This window comes from Chiloscyllium punctatum, chromosome 6, assembly GCF_047496795.1.
Source record: "Chiloscyllium punctatum isolate Juve2018m chromosome 6, sChiPun1.3, whole genome shotgun sequence".
Classification (NCBI taxonomy): domain Eukaryota; kingdom Metazoa; phylum Chordata; class Chondrichthyes; order Orectolobiformes; family Hemiscylliidae; genus Chiloscyllium; species Chiloscyllium punctatum.
Window position 1 is genome coordinate 79,957,568 of NC_092744.1, and position 18,648 is coordinate 79,976,215.

Sequence of the window (18,648 nt, forward strand, 5' to 3'; positions counted from 1 at the left end):
TGGAATTCCTTGACAAGAGCCAAGGCATCACAAACATCCCCCTGAAGGACAGATCGAACTCTGATATAATGCTTCATTCGAGAGACAGTGCAGCACTTGAAGTGGTGGCTAGATCAGGCCTCTGTGGGGGATTTGAAGTCATGGTCTTCCAATCTAGACACAAGACCAATACCAGTAAGCCCCAGCTGAAACATAGGCAGCTGTGAAAGCTATGGCAGGATGTTGATTACATGGGGGCGATGGGGTTGAGTGGGAATGAATGGACTCTGAGGCCCTGTAATGAGCGAAGGGAAGATCGTGAGGATGTACCTGAAAATATTTGTAGTATGCAAAATCCACAGCTGTTCCTATAGCTTGGTTGACCTGGGAGGTAAGAGTGATGGGCATCAAAATATTGGCATTGGCTTCGAGCAACTTGAGGATCTGGAAAAAGAAAGAAACACAACGCGCTAATTTTCTCTCGATCTTTTCAGCCTCCTCTCCATGAGCAACTTGAGGGTCAGGGGGTTGGTGGGAGTCCCGCACTGTCTCCAACACAATCTGAGTGGTGACCACATCTTTACTAAGCTGTGCCGATTGAGATCTGCAAACTACGCAACCATCAACAATGATAACACAGTCTGACTTTACAACACCTTAACCAGTATTACAGCGTGACATTACAACACCTTAAACAATATTACAGCGTAACAGTAACCTTAACCAGTATTACAGTGTGACATTACAACACCTTAAACAGTATTACAGCGTGACAGTACCACGCCTTAACCAGTATTGCAGCGTGACATTAAATCTTAACCAATGATATCACAGTCTGACATTACAACACCTTAACCAATGATATAACAAGTGTGACATTACACCACCTTAACAATTATATCATGGTGTGACATTACAACACCTTAAACAGTATTACAGTCTGATATTACAACACCTTAACCAATGATATTACGGTATGACATTACACCACCTTAAACAGTATTACAGCGTGACATTACAACACCTTAACCAATGATATAACAAGTGTGACATTACACCACCTTAACAATTATATCATGGTGTGACATTACAACACCTTAAACAGTATTACAGTCTGATATTACAACACCTTAACCAATGATATCACAGTATGACATTACACCACCTTAAACAGTATTACAGCGTGACATTACAACACCTTAACCAATGATATAACAAGTGTGACATTACACCACCTTAACAATTATATCATGGTGTGACATTACAACACCTTAAACAGTATTACAGTCTGATATTAAAACACCTTAACCAATGATATCACAGTGTGACATTACACTACCTTAAACAGTATTACAGCGTGACATTACAACACCTTAACCAATGATATCACAGTGTGACATTTCAATACCTTAAACAGTATTACAGTCGGATATTACAATACCTTAATCAATGATATCACAGTGCGACATGACAATAACTTAAACAGTATTAAAGTGTGACATTACAATACTTTAACCAATGATATCATGGTGTGACATTACAACACCTTAAACAGTATTACAGTCTGAAATTACAACACCTTAACCAATTATATCACACGGTGACAGTATAACACCTTAAACAATTATATCACGGTGTTGACAGTACAACACCTTAAACAATATTACAGCATGACATTACAACACCTTAATCAATGATAGCTCAGTGTGTCATTACAACACCTTAATCAATGATATCACGGTGTGACATTACAACACCTTAACCAGTATTACAGCGTGACATTACAACACCTTAACCAGTATTACAGTGACATTACAACACCTTAATCAATGATATCACAGTCTGACATTACAACACCTTAACCAATGATATCACGATGTGACATTACACCACCTTAAACAGTATTACAGTGTGACATTACAACACTTTAACCAATGATATCGCGGTGTGACATTACAACACCTTAAACAATATTACAGCATGACATTACAACACCTTAATCAATGACAGCTCAGTGTGACATTACAACACCTTAATCAATGATATCACGGTGTGACATTACAACACCTTAACCAGTATTACAGCGTGACATTACAACACCTTAACCAGTATTTCGACGTGACATTAAAACACCTTAATCAGTATTACAGTGTAACATTACAACACCTTCACCAATGATATCACAGTCTGACATTACAACACCTTAACCAATGATATCATGGTGTGACACTATAACACCTTAACCAGTATTACAGCATGACATTACACACCTTAACCAATGATATCACAGTCTGACATTACAACACCTTAACCAATGATATCACGATGTGACATTACACCACCTTAAACAGTATCACAGCATGACATTACAATACCTTAACCAATGATATCACGGTATGACAATACAACACCTTAACCAATGATATCACGGTGTGACATTACAACACCTTAAACAGTATCTCAGTCTGATATTACACCACCTTAACCAATTATATCACATGGTGACAGTATAACACCTTAAACACATGGTGACAGTATATCAGGGTGTTGACAGTACAACACCTTAAATGATATTACAGCATGACATTACAACACCTTAATCAATGATAGCTCAGAGTGACATTACACCACCTTAAACAATATTACAGCATGACATTACAACACCTTAATCAATGATAGCTCAGTGTGACATTACAACAGCTTAAACAGTATCACAGCATGAAATTACAATACCTTAACCAATGATATCACGGTATGACAATACAACACCTTAACCAATGATATCACAGTGTGACAGTACAATACCTTAAACGGTATTACAGTCTGATAGTACAATACCTTAACCAATGATATCATGGTGTGACAATACAACACCTTAACCAATGATATCACAGTGTGACAGTACAATACCTTAAACGGTATTACAGTCTGATAGTACGATACCTTAACCAATGATATCATGGTGTGACAACATAACACATTAACCAATGATATCATGGTGTGACAATACAACACCTTAACCAATGATATCACAGTGTGACAGTACAATACCTTAAACATTATTACAGTCTGACATTACAACATCTTAACCAATTATATCACACGGTGACTGTACAACACCTTAACCAATGATATCACAGTGTGACATTACATTACAACACCTTGACCAATGATATCACAGTGTTACATTATGCAACCATGATCTACAATGTTAAAAATCACACAACACCAGGTTATAGTCCAACAGGTTTAATTGGAAGCACACTAGCTTTCGGAGCGACGCTCCTGAGGCAGTAATGTTAGCTATGATCAAACTGGCCCTAAAACCCATCCAAGCCAGACCTCTCAGCAACTCTGCCTCATACAGCACTTTTGAAAAAAGCCAAGGACAACATAACCTTGTTAAAGAAGCAGCATCATCACAATGTCAGGCCCCTTTGGAATCCTATATCTTTCAGTAACGTCATCTCTCATTCTTCTAAACCCCAGTGAGTTTAGAATCTAGTTGAGAGTCCCAAATGGTTTAGCCTTTGCTCATAAGACAATCCCTCCATACCAGGGAACATCCTCATCAACCATCTCTGACTGCCTCCAGGGAAATAATATCTTTCCTTAAAAAGGGGACCCAAACTGCTCACAGTAGTGGTCTCACTAGCACCTTGTACAGTTGCAGTAAGACATCCCTACTCTTATACTCCAATCCCTTTGAATTAAGGGCCAACAGCCCATTAGCCTTCCAGACTACCTGCTGCCCCGTGTGTGCAAGCTTTCTGAGTTTTGTGCACAGGTACCCCCAAGTCCCTTTGTGTTGCAGCGTTCTGCACTGTCGCTCCATTTAAATAAAATTCGGCTTTTTTTGTTCTCCTTTCCAAAATGAACAACTTTGCATTTTCCCACAACACACTTCATTTGCCAACGTTTTGCCCACTTACTCAACCTTAAACAATGTGCATCCTTCTTGCAAACTGCCTTTTCACCGATGTTGGTGTTGTCTGCAAAACAGGCTACAGCACATTCACTTCCTCCTCCAAGTCATTAATATTCTTGTAAAACAGTTTGTCTCCTGTGGTATAAATTGCTGTGATTGTTTGAAATTTAGCATTTGTCCTGATGTGCACAAAGCAAATGGGTGCCACGTTTCAGCTCAGTGCCACCAAGGGCGTGTTTAATGACAACTCTTAGGCAGGAGATAAATTGGAATGGAACCGTTGCACCTCCTCTCCCTGGGCGGGAGCATCTTGCTTTTACATGCTGACTCTCCACAGGATCAATGCAGTGCCACAATGTGCATGAGTCAAAGGATCAGAACACATAGGATCATGAGATGTTGCTCTCAGGTGGACGCAGAGGTGCTTCAGTGTGACTTGGACAAGTCGATCGAGTGGGAAAATAATGGCAGATGATGTGTAATTTGGATAAATGTGAGCCTTTCCACGGTGGTAGCAGTAACAGGAAGGCAGTTTATCATCTGAATGGCTGGGAAAGGAGGAGGTACCAAGAGAACTTGGGGTTCTTTTACACCAGTCACTGAAAGTAAGCGTGCAGGTGCAGTAGGTGGTGAAGAAGGCAAATGGTTTGTTGGCCTTCACCGAGAGAGGATTCAGGAACAGAGATGTCTTTCTGTAATTATATAGGGGCCTTTCTGAGACCTTACTCAGAGTATTGTGTGCAGTTTTGGTCTGTTTATCTGAGATAGTTGTTCTGGCTACAGACGGAGTTTACCAGACTGATTTCTGGAATGTTGGACTGATAAATGGAGACAGACTGGGTTGGCTGGGATTACATTCAGTGGCATTCAGAAGAATGAGGCACGGAGGATTGGGTGGATCTCATAGAATCCAATACAATTCTATCAAGACTAGAATAGGTAAAGCAGGAAGGGCATTCCCACTGACCCGCAGACCAAAGGGTCACAGTATAAGTATACAGGGTGTGCCATGTTTGATTGGGATGAGGAGAAATTTCTTCATTCAGAAGTGGGTGAGCCCATGGTATTTCATGCTGAAGGAAGTGGTTCAGGCCAATACAATGAATGTTTTCAAGGAGTTAGATAAAATTCTTAGAATTATTGATTCATACAGCACGGAAACAGACCCGAACAAGTCTGTGCCAAGCATAATCTCAAACCAAACTAGTCCCATCTGCTTGCTCTTGGTCCATATCCCTCCAAACACTTCTTATTCACATATTTATCCAAATGTCTTTTAAATGTTGTAACCGTACCCTTATCCACCATTTTCTCTGAAAGTTCAAACCACAAATGAACCACTCTCCATTTAAAGAAATCGCCCCCATGTCTTTCTCCTGTCACCTTCCATGCCCCCTAGTCTTGAAATGCCCCACTCTAGGGAAAAGATACCTGTCATTCACCTTATCTATGCCCTCCAGATTTTACAAACCTCTATAAAGCCAATCTTCAATCTCCTACGCTCCAGTGAAAAAACTCCCAGCCTATCCAGCCACTCCTTATAACTCAAACCCTCCATTCCCAGTAACATCCTGGTAAATGTTTTCTAAATTATTTTCAGTTTAATAATACCCTTCCTTTAACAGGGTGACATGAAGTGGACACAGTACTCCAGAACAGGCCTGACCAACGTCCTGTACAACCTCAACATGACGTACCCAACCCCTATACTCAAAGGACCGAGCAATGAAGGCAAGTGTGATAAACGTCTTCTTAACCACCCTGTCTACATGTGATGCAAACTCCAAAGAATTATGTACCTGAACCCCTAGGTCTCTATGTTCTACTGCATGACCCAGGGCCTTATTCTTAACTGTATAAGTCCTGCCCTTGTTTGTTTTACCAAAATCTCACATTTATACAAATTAAACTCCATCTGCTGGTCCTCAGCCCATTGACCCAATTCATGAAGAATTAGTTTCTTCACTGTCTGCGATACCACCAATCTTGGTGTCATCCACAAACTTACTAACCATGCCTACTCTCATCCATTTCATATAAATGACAAACCAGAGCGAGCTGACAGGCCTCCAAATCTGAGAAACAACTCTCCACAATCACTCTCTGTCTCTTATTGTTAAGCCAATTTTGTCTCCATTTGGCAAGCTCACCCAGAGTCCCATGTGCTCTAACTTTACTGATTAGTCGACCGTGTGGAACATTGTCAAAGGCTTTACTAAAATCCAAGTAAACAATAGCTACAGCTCTGTCCTCATCAATCTTCTTGGTTACTAGAGTCATAGACGTGCACAGCATGGAAACAGACCCTTTAGTTCAACTCGTCCACACCGACCAGATATCCCAGCCCAACCTAGTCCCATTTGCTGGCATTTGGCCCATATCCTTCTAAACCCTCCCTATTCATATACCCATCCAGATGTCTTTTAAATGAGGCAGTTGTATCAGTCTCTACCTAATAGATCAAGGGGTTTCAGGAGAAACAGGGATGAAGAGCAATGATTGTGCTTATTGGAGACTCAGGCTTGAAGGGCTGAATAGCGTATTCCTGCTCCTATGTTCTAGACATCTATGATCCTGGCCCGATCCATCATTCTTCAGACATTTCCAATGGAAGGCCATTGAGTAGACGAGTGAACCATTAAACCTGATGGAAATGACAGAGGTGTGGGAGGGTAGAGGTTATGGTGGAGATGGTGCGATAGGGGGCGATGTCACTGGAATAGTTTTCCAGACACAGGTTGTTGTTATGGGGTCAAATCGCATCAGGGGAGCTGCTGGAGTTAACTTAAAGCACACTAATAAAATCTGGGATTGAAAGCTAGTCTAAGTGATGGTGACATTATCGTGAAATGTTGTAAGAATCTATCCAATTCACCAATGTCCTTTAAGGGAAGGAAATCTGTTGTCCCGCTCTGATCTGGGTTACATGTGACTCCAGATCCACCCAGAGTCATCCAGTGTGGAAACAGACAGTTTGGCCCAAGTCGTCCATGCCGACCAGCTTTCCCAACTTGATCTCGTCCCATTTGCCTGTGTTTGACCCATTGCCCTCTCGGAGAAAGTGAGGACTGCAGATGCTGGAGATCACAATCAGAAAGTGTGGTGCTGGAAAAGCACAGCAGGTCAGGCCCTCTGTGCTTTCCCAGCACCACACTTTTCAATCCATATCCCTCTAAATCATGTAGCTGTCCAAATGTCTTTTAATTGTTGTAACTGTGCCAGCTTTCACTGCTTCTTCTCGCAGCTCGATCCATACAAGAAGCATCACCTTTTCTTTGGAAAGGTTGCCCCCTCAGGCCCTGGGCAGCATGGTGGTTCAGTGGTTAGCACTGCTTTCTCACAGCACTAGGGAGCTGGGTTCGATTCCCGCCTCGGGCGACTGCCTGTGTATCGGTTTGCACATTCTCCCCGTGTCTGCGTGGGTTTCCTCCGGGTGCTCCGGTTTCCTCCGACAGTCCAAAGATGTGCAATTTAGGTGAATTAGCCAGGCTAAATTGCTCAGGGAGGTGTAGGTTAGGTGCATTAGTCAGGGAAAATGTACAGTAATAGGGTAGGGGAATGGGTTTGGGTGGGTTACTCTTCGGAAGGTCAGTGTGGACCTGTTGGGCCAAATGGCCTGATTCAACACTGTAGGGATTCTATTATTCATTCATTCTATGTGCAGGTTACGTGGACTGGCCATGCTAAACTCCCCCCGTAGTATCTCGGTATGTGCCCTCTAGGTGGGCTAGCCATGGGAAGTGCAGGGTTACAGGGATAGGGCAGGGAGTGAGTCCAGAAGGGAAGTTCATCGATAGGCAATATGGCCTGCTTCCAGGGATTCTGTAGTGATCTCCTCAATATGATTGGTTCTTTATTTCCCTCTGGAAATGGCCCGAGCAAACAGCCTCAAGGAGCAATTGGCCTTACCCATATCCTGTGAAGTAAGTACACTTTGGAAAGAGCCTAGGCTGCAGAGTGTCCACCTTTCAAACCGCAGTGAGGCTTCCTTTCAGCATGGTACCCCGCAACAATTCCAACCCCCCCCCCACACACAGCTGGCTGGGTCTTTCTGTCACTTACCAATGCTAGTCTGCCCGTCAGGCTCCTCTTGTGCTCGTACCTGGTGTTGACAGCAGTGCACATCGCACTCCCCAGTCCGCGGGTCAGCGGCAGGTTCGGCTCAGCTCCGTTAGTCAGCAGCTCGTTCACTGCCTGGGGACAGATGAAGGGCAGAGAGAGAGGGTTCAGAGGTCACTGAACGTTTGCTCCTGGCGGGACCCGAGAGCTCGTGCAGCCCGGCTGCCTCAGCCTGACAGTGGGAGTGGGTGAGAGCAACACCACAGGAAAGGGGGAAAGCTAGTCGTTCTGGGCTAACCCTGGGCATGTTGTTGGGGTGGGGGGGGGGGTCTACAGAGGTTGGAGCAGAGAGGTGGGAGGAGGCCGCTTCACCTGGATCCCTTGTGAAGTGGGTCTGCTGCCTCAGGAGGGACCCACACTGGAACAGCCTGGCGTAGGCCAAATAAATGTCCAGCCTCTGAGCTCCAAACACCGTGAGTATCGTGCAGTCAGATTGGGATCTTGCTATGCAAAAATGGCTGGCAAGGTAACGTATATTGAGCGCCAGTCATGGGTCAGTTGTCCAGTCTGCTCAAGAGTATAAGGGTGTTCAAAACACATTGAGTGGAGTGATAATGGGACACGTAGAATAGTATAAAAGCTGAACTTAAGCCACTCGATTTGGTGGAGCTCAGGATTCAGAATTCTGAGTGACCAGCATTTGCTATGAAACACTTGGGACAGTTCACTGATACTTGGACCCCACCACTCCGGGTCTTCACACAAGTTTAAAACTTAATCAAGCTCCCCAATTTGCCTGCGTGATGGACTCAGATCAAAAGAAAACACTGAGCAGATTTTTGTTCCTAATAAGGAGTAATATTTGTTGCAAATAAATCAATTCTCACCGGAGGCAAACAAATCAACTTACAACTCAAATTGATGAAAGAATTGACAGTCCTTTCTTAAATCTTAAATGCTGACTTTTTCAAACATTCACTCAAGGGATGTGGGCATCGCTGGCTGGGCCCAACATTTATTGCCCGTCCCTAGTTGCCCTTGAGTGTTTTCCCAGATGGGAAGGTGGCAGGGGCAATGTTAGATGAGGGTAAAGCCAGACCAGTAAGAGGTTGAACTTTGAGACTGGCAGCAGGATGATTCTAGACTGGAGAGATGAGGGGAAGGGGGAAGGGAGATGAGGGGAGCACAGGGGTGGGGCAGGTGGGTTTCAGTTTGAAGAATATTGATGGTACAGCCAGGAGAATCAATGCTGAACAGAAGAAGGCATATTCTCAGACTTGGGCTAGTGATGTGGATGGTATCAGTCGATTTGATGAAGAGGCAACGCTAGACAGAGTGCCATTCTTTGACACTGCATTTTATCTTAATTGTATCCCATCAAACTTGCACACTGAAAAGATCAAACCAGTTGAAATGTAGTTTTTCATACAACATTACATCACAGAAAGAGGCTATTGGGCCCATCATGCCGGTGAATCTAATGGCAAGTTTTCGTTGTCTGCTTCACTCCCTCTCTAAATAACTGGTTAGCATTGTTCCTCATATAAACTTGGTCCCTCTTCTGCCCTCATTTTCAGTTTGCAACTTTAAAATAATCTCTGGTATTTATTCGATGTATTCACATTTAACTGCATCTTTCCTGTCAGTTATAGCAGAGTGCAGCCACAAATAGGCTAGAGCCTTCCAGTTGTATATGATGCACCTCCACCATCATGTGGCAAATCTTAGTATTGCAGGAAGCTGAAGGTAACATTAAAAGCAGCCACATTAATCCTCAAACCCTATTAGGCCAGAGGATTTTCAAAAGGAAGTTGACCAACACCTTAAATAGGGCAAAGGTCATGTTCTAGTTCATTCCCTTCTCCCTTTTCCTCATGTCCAAATGTTGAACTTTCAGAGGGCCTCCTCCTTGACTGGCATAAGATGTCAAGGATCAAAAAGGTCAGTCTCCCTCACCAAGAGGACAACTCCACCCCTCCCTCTCCCTCTAATGAGTCAACCCTCTCCTCAGAATCTGTAAACCCCTGGCCGAACCCATGAGCATTTCCCATTGTAGAGTGCACTCCAGTGCCTGCCCCAAATGGTCACATCTGGTACCTCAGTGGTCTTGACAAATTCTCTAACTTGGATTGACCCACACTGAGCCCAATCTAATCCTCGTTCGCTATACACAGACTTGGTTCATTGAGAATCTTTGCAGGACACACCATGTTGATATGGATGCGTCATGGGATATGGGTGAGAATGTAAACAAAGTGTTCGAAGGGAGCACCTACCAGGTCGTTTCCACTAGCGATTGCCAACGAGAGGGGTGAGTGACCACTCCACAGTAAATTGGGATCAGCCTTGTGCAGCAGGAGCAGTCTGACAATCTGGTGAGCATCCTGAAATGACACGTGATGCCCATCAATAAACACTCACTGTCAGCTGTCAGGAGTGAACCATTGCAACACAGCCTCCACATACAGCCCAACCCAGACACACACACACACACACACACACACACACACACACCTGGCCTGTAAGACTGCACTGCTGCTGATCCCATCTCAACGGCGCTGAGAACATTCCACCCCATTGGTCATTACGGAAGGGAGCCCACATCGGGTCTGTCCTACACATGACTCCAGGCCCACAGTGATGTGCTTGGCTCTTAAGTGCCCTCTGAAATGACTGAGGAAGCCTCTCGGTTCTTGGGCAGTTAGGGGTGGGCAGTAAATGCTAGCCATGCCATCAGCGCCCATTCAGGAGAGAGAAAGTGTTTATCCTGAAAGCAGCACAGCACCCTCTATCAGTCACTGGTGGATTGCAGTGTATTGAGTCTGCCATGTAACCTCTAGCCAATGGAACTCTGCCTCCAACGGGTGGGTTTACTAATCCCAAACAACAGCACTGAAGATCACTCCCCTCGATGTTGACATTGGGCGAGTGTCAGGTTCTGTCTCCCGCCCACTCATCCAGCACCCAAAACAGCCCCTACCTTCTCCCCCAATGCGGTATCTTCCTAGCCTAGCAGAAGGTGGGTCAGGAGCTGGCCAGGCAGCATGGAGTTGGGTTGGGGGGGGGGGGGGTGCAACAACAGTATGTTTTCCTACCTTGTGGTCATCTTCACGTTGGCAAGCAATATGCAGCGGGGTTCGTCCACCTTCGATGGACACTATGTCGCTGGGCGTAAAGTAATGTGATGGCACTCCCATCAAATTGGGGCTCTTCAGGATCATACCTGTGGGCTCCTCTGTCTGGATGTCCTGCCAGAGAGACAACTCATGACTGGGTGTCGCTTTCTCACATCGTCTGAGAGGGAGTGTTTCAAAATCACGGCCCCTGCTGACGACCTGCAGTGGGTACAGGAGGGTGGTTCACCTCTCCCCAACGCCAGCCCTGGAGTCTGTCCTGTCAGACTGCACCCTAACCAGTGTCTGTCCTTTTGAAATACACCAGCCAAGCCATGGCCACACTGTTGGGGCTGGGTCTACGCCCAGCAGTTGGATCAGGTTGGACGGGAAGGTGAGGTAGCAGCCGACTGGCATTGGTACTGGGGCGGGTAATCCAGAACGGCGACATGGGTTTCAATCTCAACCATGGCAGATGGTGGAAGGTGAACCCCAAGAACAAACTGGAATTAAAGGTAAGCATTAATGTTAACCCTTGTTGTAAAAAGCCCATTTGGTTCACTAATGTCCTTCAGGGAAGGAAACCGGTCCTTACCTGGCCTGGCCTACAGACCCACAGCAATGTGGTTGACTCTGAACTGCCCTCTGGGCAATAAATGCTGGTCTAGCCAGTGGTGCCCTGAAGAACAATTAATAGGAATATTTGAGGTGTTTCGGTGGAAAGAAGTCTTGGTCTTCCTAACACTGCCACATGCATCACTGTCTCTGGACACTGCAGTTCCTGTTCCAGAGGGTAGATGCCTTTTCTGAGCTGGAATGATTGTTGGAGAGCCAAAAGTGGACGGGCTACATAAATAGGTTTTGTGGTCAATAGGCCAATAGGCCCAAACGGTAATTTGCTTTGAATTCATGGAACCCCTACAGTGTGGAAGCAGGCCCATTGAGTCCACTCTGACCCCTCCAAAGAGCATCCCACCCAGATCCCTACCCTATCCCTGCAACCCCACATTTCCAATGGCAAATCCATCCAACCTGGATTGTGGGAGGAAACCAGAGCACACCCACGGGGAGAATGTGCAAACTCCATGCAGACAGTCACTCGAGGCTGGAATCGAACCCGGATCCCTGGCGCTGTGAGGCAGCAGTGCTAACCACTGAGCCACTGTGCTGCTCCAACTCAGAGCTCCAAGTTCCCTAAAACAAAAACCCAGTCTTGATGTTTTGTGCCCTCCCAGGCAATGAGGAACTCTCCTGAAACCGAAAAATGCAGCTAAGCCTGGTGGGCAATTTCAGGGCCTCCCCTAAAGCTCTGCCTCCTTCCTTGGATAAGGAGCAGCAGAGCTGCTATCTCCCTCCCATGGGAGATTCAGGGAGTTCCTCACAACATACATGTGCAGGACATACGTATTAAACGGCGTACCATGTCAGGCTCGTAGGTCACATCGTCATCGTATGCTCCTTTGTTAGGGTTGGCAGCAGCATTAAGCAGCAGCTCAGTAATCAACACTCCTTGCTTGCCAGGGATCGCCACAGAGACGTGGAGTGGGGTCAGTCCATCGATTTCCTTTATCTGCAAGAAAACAGCCACAAAACCAACGGTCTTGGTGTTCACCTGCACTGGCTTCTCACACGCTGGCTACAATCAGACATGCTGAGTCTGCCCCTGCTATCGAGACCTACCCGGTCAGACGCTGGAAGCTGAGACCGGGTGACTGGCATGTAGAGGGAGGAGAGTGGCACCTTCTAAAGGTGGTGCCAGTGCATTCTAAGTGATTAAAGGCTTAATACCAATCTAGGTTTGTTCAATACATTGCAACAGTTGCATGACACTTTGATCTCTTACTTATAAATTCTGTGTCCGATGATCCTTTCCCACTAGCTATCAGATGAAGGAGCAGCCCTTCAAAAGCTAGTACTTCCATATAAACCTGTTGGACTGTAACATGGTGTTGTGCGATTTTTAACAGTGCCCATTGGAACCATTCACAGACTACTCAGAAGTGACTGTCTTCCCTGGGAGATGGTGGGAGATGTTACTTGGTGGGGAGTGAGGTGTATAGGGAATGCAAAGAGGCTCCTCAGGAATTTGGACAGGCAGGAACGGACAGGACACAGTCATATGAAATATAATGGGGGGGGGGGGGGGGGGTAGGTGGTGGTGTAGCAAAATTCTCAATGGGATTGACAGAGTATTTGCAGAAAGGGTGTTACCCGTTGGTGTGGGGGCCTAGAATCAGAGGACACAGTATCAGACTGTGATGAAGATGTTCCTTTGGCAAGGTTAGGTTGTCTTTCAGAGAGGTTGTAAACAACAAAAGGTTCCGACTGGTCCGAGTTTGGATGGATGGTAGGGCCAGTTTGTTTACAGCTAACCGATATTGCCTCAGACAGAAGGCTTTCAAGTTTTGAAAAGAGAAAGCACTTGTATAATGAAAGGGGAGTGGCCAGTTCTAGCAGCTAATCTTTGGTTTGGTTTAATGCAGCTGTGAGTGTGGGTGTGTGAGGAAAGGCTACTGTCGTCTCTCTCTCTCTAACATCAAGTCTGTAAGACCTTGTTTGATTTTATCTATTCTGCCAAGGGGTATTTATGGGGATGCTTGCGAGTATTTTGGAACAGCATCATTAAGTTTGGAATGTCTGTTGGGTTTTCGGATAGGATAAGTTATTCGGTAATCTGTTGTCTGTTTTTTGTGTTTCGTTCAGTAATCTTGTAAGTAAATTCTGTTTTGTTTAAAACGAAGTGGGTTGACTAGCTGATTCTCTCCTGGAATGTCCACTGTACATCTGTTTAAAACGACCAGCAAAGTTAGGGTCTGGGCTATCTTCTTGAAATGGTTTGAGGGGTTCTGGCCTGGTCCATAACACAGACTAAAAGACGTATTCTTTCACTCAGAGGATGGTAAATCTTTGTATTCCTCAGCCCGAGAGGGAAGTTGATTCACAGAGTATGATTCAGACAGAAATTGGTAGAATTCTAGTCACTAATGATATTGAGGGATATGCATTAAGATGGATAATCAACATTATTGAGTATGGCAAAGCGTCTTTGAAGGGCTGAATGGCCTACTCCTGTTGGTATGTTCCTACATTACTGTTTGTTCTGCTTCAGATTAGGAACTGGGTGAAATGACACTTGGTAGATGTGAGGCAACAACACGATAATGCCCAATGAAACTGTCCTGGATCAGGGCTCCTTGCTCAGAGAACAATACCGAAGATAAAGGGAGAACAGAGTGAGACGGTGAGTTGTGGGTCTTAAATTTCACTCCCATCCTCCCATCCAATTCCAGGATCCAATCACAGAGCTTTGGGGTGATGCTAAGTGTGCCATGAATGTTTTCCCGGGTGTGGTGTCTGCACCATCTCCCATTACCATTCCTGAATTCCTCACTATCGGCAGAATCTGAACTGGGCAGAAGTGGGTACTGCAGATGCTGGAGATTAGAGTCAAGATTAGTGTGGTGCTGGAAAAGCACAGCAGGTCAGGTAGCATCCGAGGAGCAGGAGAATCGACGTTTCGGGCAAAGGCCCTTCATCAGGAATCGGAACTGGTCCAGCCATCCAATGCTGTGGCTACAAGCTCAAGTTAGAGGCTAGAACTCCTGCATTGAGTACCTCACCTTCTGACTCCCCAAAGTCTATCAACCATTTACAAGGCACAGATCAAGCATGCAATGGGATACACCCCACGTGCCCGGATGAGTGCAGCTCCAATAACACTCAAGATGTTTGACACCATGCAGTACAAAGCATCCTGCTGAACTCTTACCATTTAACCATCTTTAACATGCATTCCCTTCGTCTTAAAGTTACAATGGGGCAGCAATGTGTAAATCATAGACAAGATGCACTGTACTAACTTATGAATAGATTAGATTGTCTACAGGGTGGAAATAGGCCCTTCAGCCCAACGAGTCCACATCGACCCTTCGAAGAGTAACTCACCCAGATCCATTTCCCCCTGACTAATGCAACTAACACTATGGGCAATTTAGCATGGCCAATTCACCTAACCTGCACATCTTTGGATTGTGGGAGGAAACCGGAGCACCCGGAGGAAACCCAGGCAGACACAGGGAGAATGTGCAAACTCCACACAGACAGTCACCCGAGGCTGGAATCGAACCTGGAACCCTGGTGCTGTGAGGCAGCAGTGCTAACCACTGAGCCACCATGCCACCCTCAAGGCTCTTTTGACATCACCTTCAAAACCCAAAACCACTTCCATCTAGAAGGATAAGGGCAAAAGATACATGGGAATACCGTGCACCCCTGCAGGTTCCCCTCCAACACACTCACCATTGGAAATATATTATCGTTGCCTCCCTGTCACTGGGTCAAAGTCCGGAATTCCCTCCTTAATGGCATTGTGGGTCAGCCCACAGTAATGGACTGCAGCGGTTTAAGAAGGCAACTCACCACCAACTACTCAAGGGACAACTAGGGATAGACAGTAACTGGCAGCAACACACACATCCCAAGATTGAAAGAAAAACAAAACGCTCCATAGGCATTCCTTCTTTTCTGGTATTATTTTTTAACTCTTTCATGGAATATGGGTCATCAATGGACTAGCATTTGTTGTCCATTTACCTTGACTCGTATTCACCGTCCCCTCCTCACTGACTCAGCCACTCCTCCCATCACTGACTTACTCTCTCATCCCCCAGCACCCCAATGCACGCCCCTCCATCCTGACTCATCCTGGTTTCAATGACTGTCTCCTCACACCCACCCACATCTTCCCCCTTGGCTTCAGTCAATGAAACTGCAATCACAGCCTTCTCTGAACCAACATCAGGAGGTTGCAAACAGTGTCCCTGCCATTAGCAGCCATGTTATGGTCACCTTCATTGACGTTCTGTCAATGTCAATGCCTTGCCTTCTGTTGCCTGGAGTGTCCAAATCATTGAAGTCATGGCCTGAGCCCCACCATCAAGGTTACACCTCAGTATATCCTCTCCCTGCCTTCTCTCAGCTTCTGAACCAAATGATTCTCATCCTCAGCAAGTTTGAATTCAACTCCCTTTGACCCCTGTGTTCACTTACTCAATGCATTTGGATCCCAAATCTTCCCCAACAAACCCATCTCTTAGTTGCTTTGTTGTACAGAAGTGGTCATGCTGCTGGGGGGGGGAGAAAAAAAACATCTTGTTAAAGCTTTTTGTTTTGCGCTCACCAGGACAATTTACAAGAAAGATCAAAGCAAAGCAGCTTTTAAGCCCAGGGAGAGGACAGATTGGTGAGCAAGTGTACTCTGATTGGTAGAGGTATTCCCATCGAGAAAGCATCAGTTAAAGATGACTGGCAGTCAACAGCCAAGCACACCCGCTTCTCTGTTCAAACTTACCAAGGTACTGCCGATACTCAACCAGTCCGCACTTGCAAAACACAGTGATCATTAGATAAGATTTTGCAATTGGACAACACTTGCTGCATAGTGAGTGAAGAATTAAGCCGACCATTAATTCAGGATTGTCAGTTGGGCTCATAGTGCGGTGTGTACGGGAAGTGATATAGATTAACACTCAGCGCCCTGTACTCTGCAGACAGCAGAAACATAAGCATACACTGCATCCCTTCCAATTCAACACAACCATCATCTGATTCATTCCTTATGGCAATGTCTTTGTCAATCAGAGTCAAACTCCACCTGGATTAGCAGTGACCATGGGCCAGAAGTATCATTCCTCTTTCATTAAGTCCTGTTCCTGTTTTGAATGGCTTGGAAAACCCCATCTTTTCCAGTCCAGTTTTGGTCCCCACACCTCAGGAAGGACATACTGGCACTGGAACCTGTCCAGCGGAGATTCACACGGATGATCCCTGGAATGGTAGGTCTAACATATGAGGAACAGCTGAGGATCCTGGGATTGTATTCATTGGAGTTTAGAAGATTAAGGGGAGACTTAACAGAGACGTCCAAGATAATACATGGCTTGGAAAAGGTGGACGCTAGGAAACTGTTTCCGTTAGGTGAGGAGACTAGGACCCGTAGACACAGCCTTAGAATTAGAGGGGGTAAATTCAGAACAGAAATGCGGAGACATTTCTTCAGCCAGAGAGTGGTGGGCCTGTGGAATTCATTGCCGCAGAGTGCAGTGGAGGCCGGGACACTAAATGTCTTCAAGGCAGAGATTGATAGATTCTTGTTGTCTCGGGGAATTAAGGGCTACGGGGAGAATGCGGGCAAGTGGAGTTGAAGTGCCCATCAGCCATGATTGAATGGCGGAGTGGACTCGATGGGCCGAATGGCCTTACTTCCACTCCTATGTCTTATGGTCTTATGGTCTTTCTACATCACCTTTCCAAGTTAGTACTGAAGATGCAACCTTTGCCCTTTCACCCCCACCCAGGGACCCAAGCACTGGTTCTGAATAAAATTGTGTTTCTTGCAATTTAGTTACCAGTACTCATGATGGTCTGCTCCTCACAAGATCTGCCTCCAGAATTCAGACCTCAAAGTGGGACCCTTAGCTTCCAGCTGCCCTCATTTTAATTCTTTGCCTTGCTCTCACTCTCAAACCTCTGTCCTCAACCTGCTACAGAAACTGCACTAAATCTTTCAGACAATACACTTCACAGTCTTCCAGCCTCAGTAATGAGTCCTCGCCATTTCATAACCACTGCAGCCATTTCTTCCTTTTAGGGGAAGCACGTGTGGGTAATGATTCTGCAATTTCTGTTTATAAATCCTCTTTATCTGTCATATTATCACTCCCTTTTGCCTTGCACCATCATCCCTTTTTCATAGAATCCCTACAGTGTGGAAGTAGGCCGTTCCAACCAACAAGTCCACACCCACCCTCCGAACAGCATAATCCCCGTAATCCTGTATTTCCCATGGCTAACCCGCCTAGCCTGACGTCCCCGAACACTATGGGCAATGTAGCACAGCTTTGGACTGTGGGAGGAAACCGGAGCACCCGGAGGAAACCCACGCAGACACGGGGAGAATGTGCAAACTCCACACAGTCAGTCACCCGAGGCTGGATTCGAACCCAGGTCCCCGATGCTGTGAGGCAGCAGTGCTAACCACTGAGCCACCGTGTAGCCACCCCCCAACTTTTTTCATTTCAAACCTACCAACCATCTCTTTGTTAACTATTCTTAAAACTCAATCTTTGGATCTGCTTTCAACCATTTTCTATTCTGAAGCGTGTTTCAGCTATTCAAAACTGCTTCAGTGTGTGTTGTTGATGAAAGGTCATGCTGTCCCCTGCACTTGGTTAATATGTCGAATCATATCAATATGGCTACCCCCTTTGCTGTGCTGGTTTGGTGCATTACCTGTGACCGAATACGGGTGTTCGGATCTGCCTTGCTCTCCAGTAGCAATTTGACTGAGCTGAGGTCCCCAGCCAACATGGCGAGAAAGAGTGCTGGTATCGGATTAGTGGAAATATTGGGATCTGCTCCTCTTCGGAGAAGCAGGATGATGATTTCCCTTCTCTTCTGGTGCCTGGGAACGGGAAACATTTGGAAAAAAAAATCGATTTATGCCATCCTTTAATATACAATACCTTCCGCAAATAAAGGATTGACTATCTTTCATGCAGAAGCATCGGG

At 45.6% G+C, this 18,648-nt stretch overlaps 1 protein-coding gene across 1 annotated transcript in view; it reads right to left on the reverse strand.

The window, feature by feature from the left end:
* The window catches only part of ankmy1 (ankyrin repeat and MYND domain containing 1), a 95,960-nt gene that overhangs the window by 31,983 nt on the left and 45,329 nt on the right, over window positions 1–18,648 (reverse strand). Inside the window, exons 7-12 of the mRNA XM_072573064.1 lie at window positions 18,370–18,541; window positions 12,500–12,649; window positions 11,062–11,214; window positions 10,243–10,350; window positions 7,970–8,101; window positions 310–423 (exon numbers count right to left, since the gene is read on the reverse strand). Coding sequence (XP_072429165.1) covers window positions 310–423; window positions 7,970–8,101; window positions 10,243–10,350; window positions 11,062–11,214; window positions 12,500–12,649; window positions 18,370–18,541 — 829 coding nt within the window. The remainder of the gene's footprint in view (window positions 1–309; window positions 424–7,969; window positions 8,102–10,242; window positions 10,351–11,061; window positions 11,215–12,499; window positions 12,650–18,369; window positions 18,542–18,648) is intronic.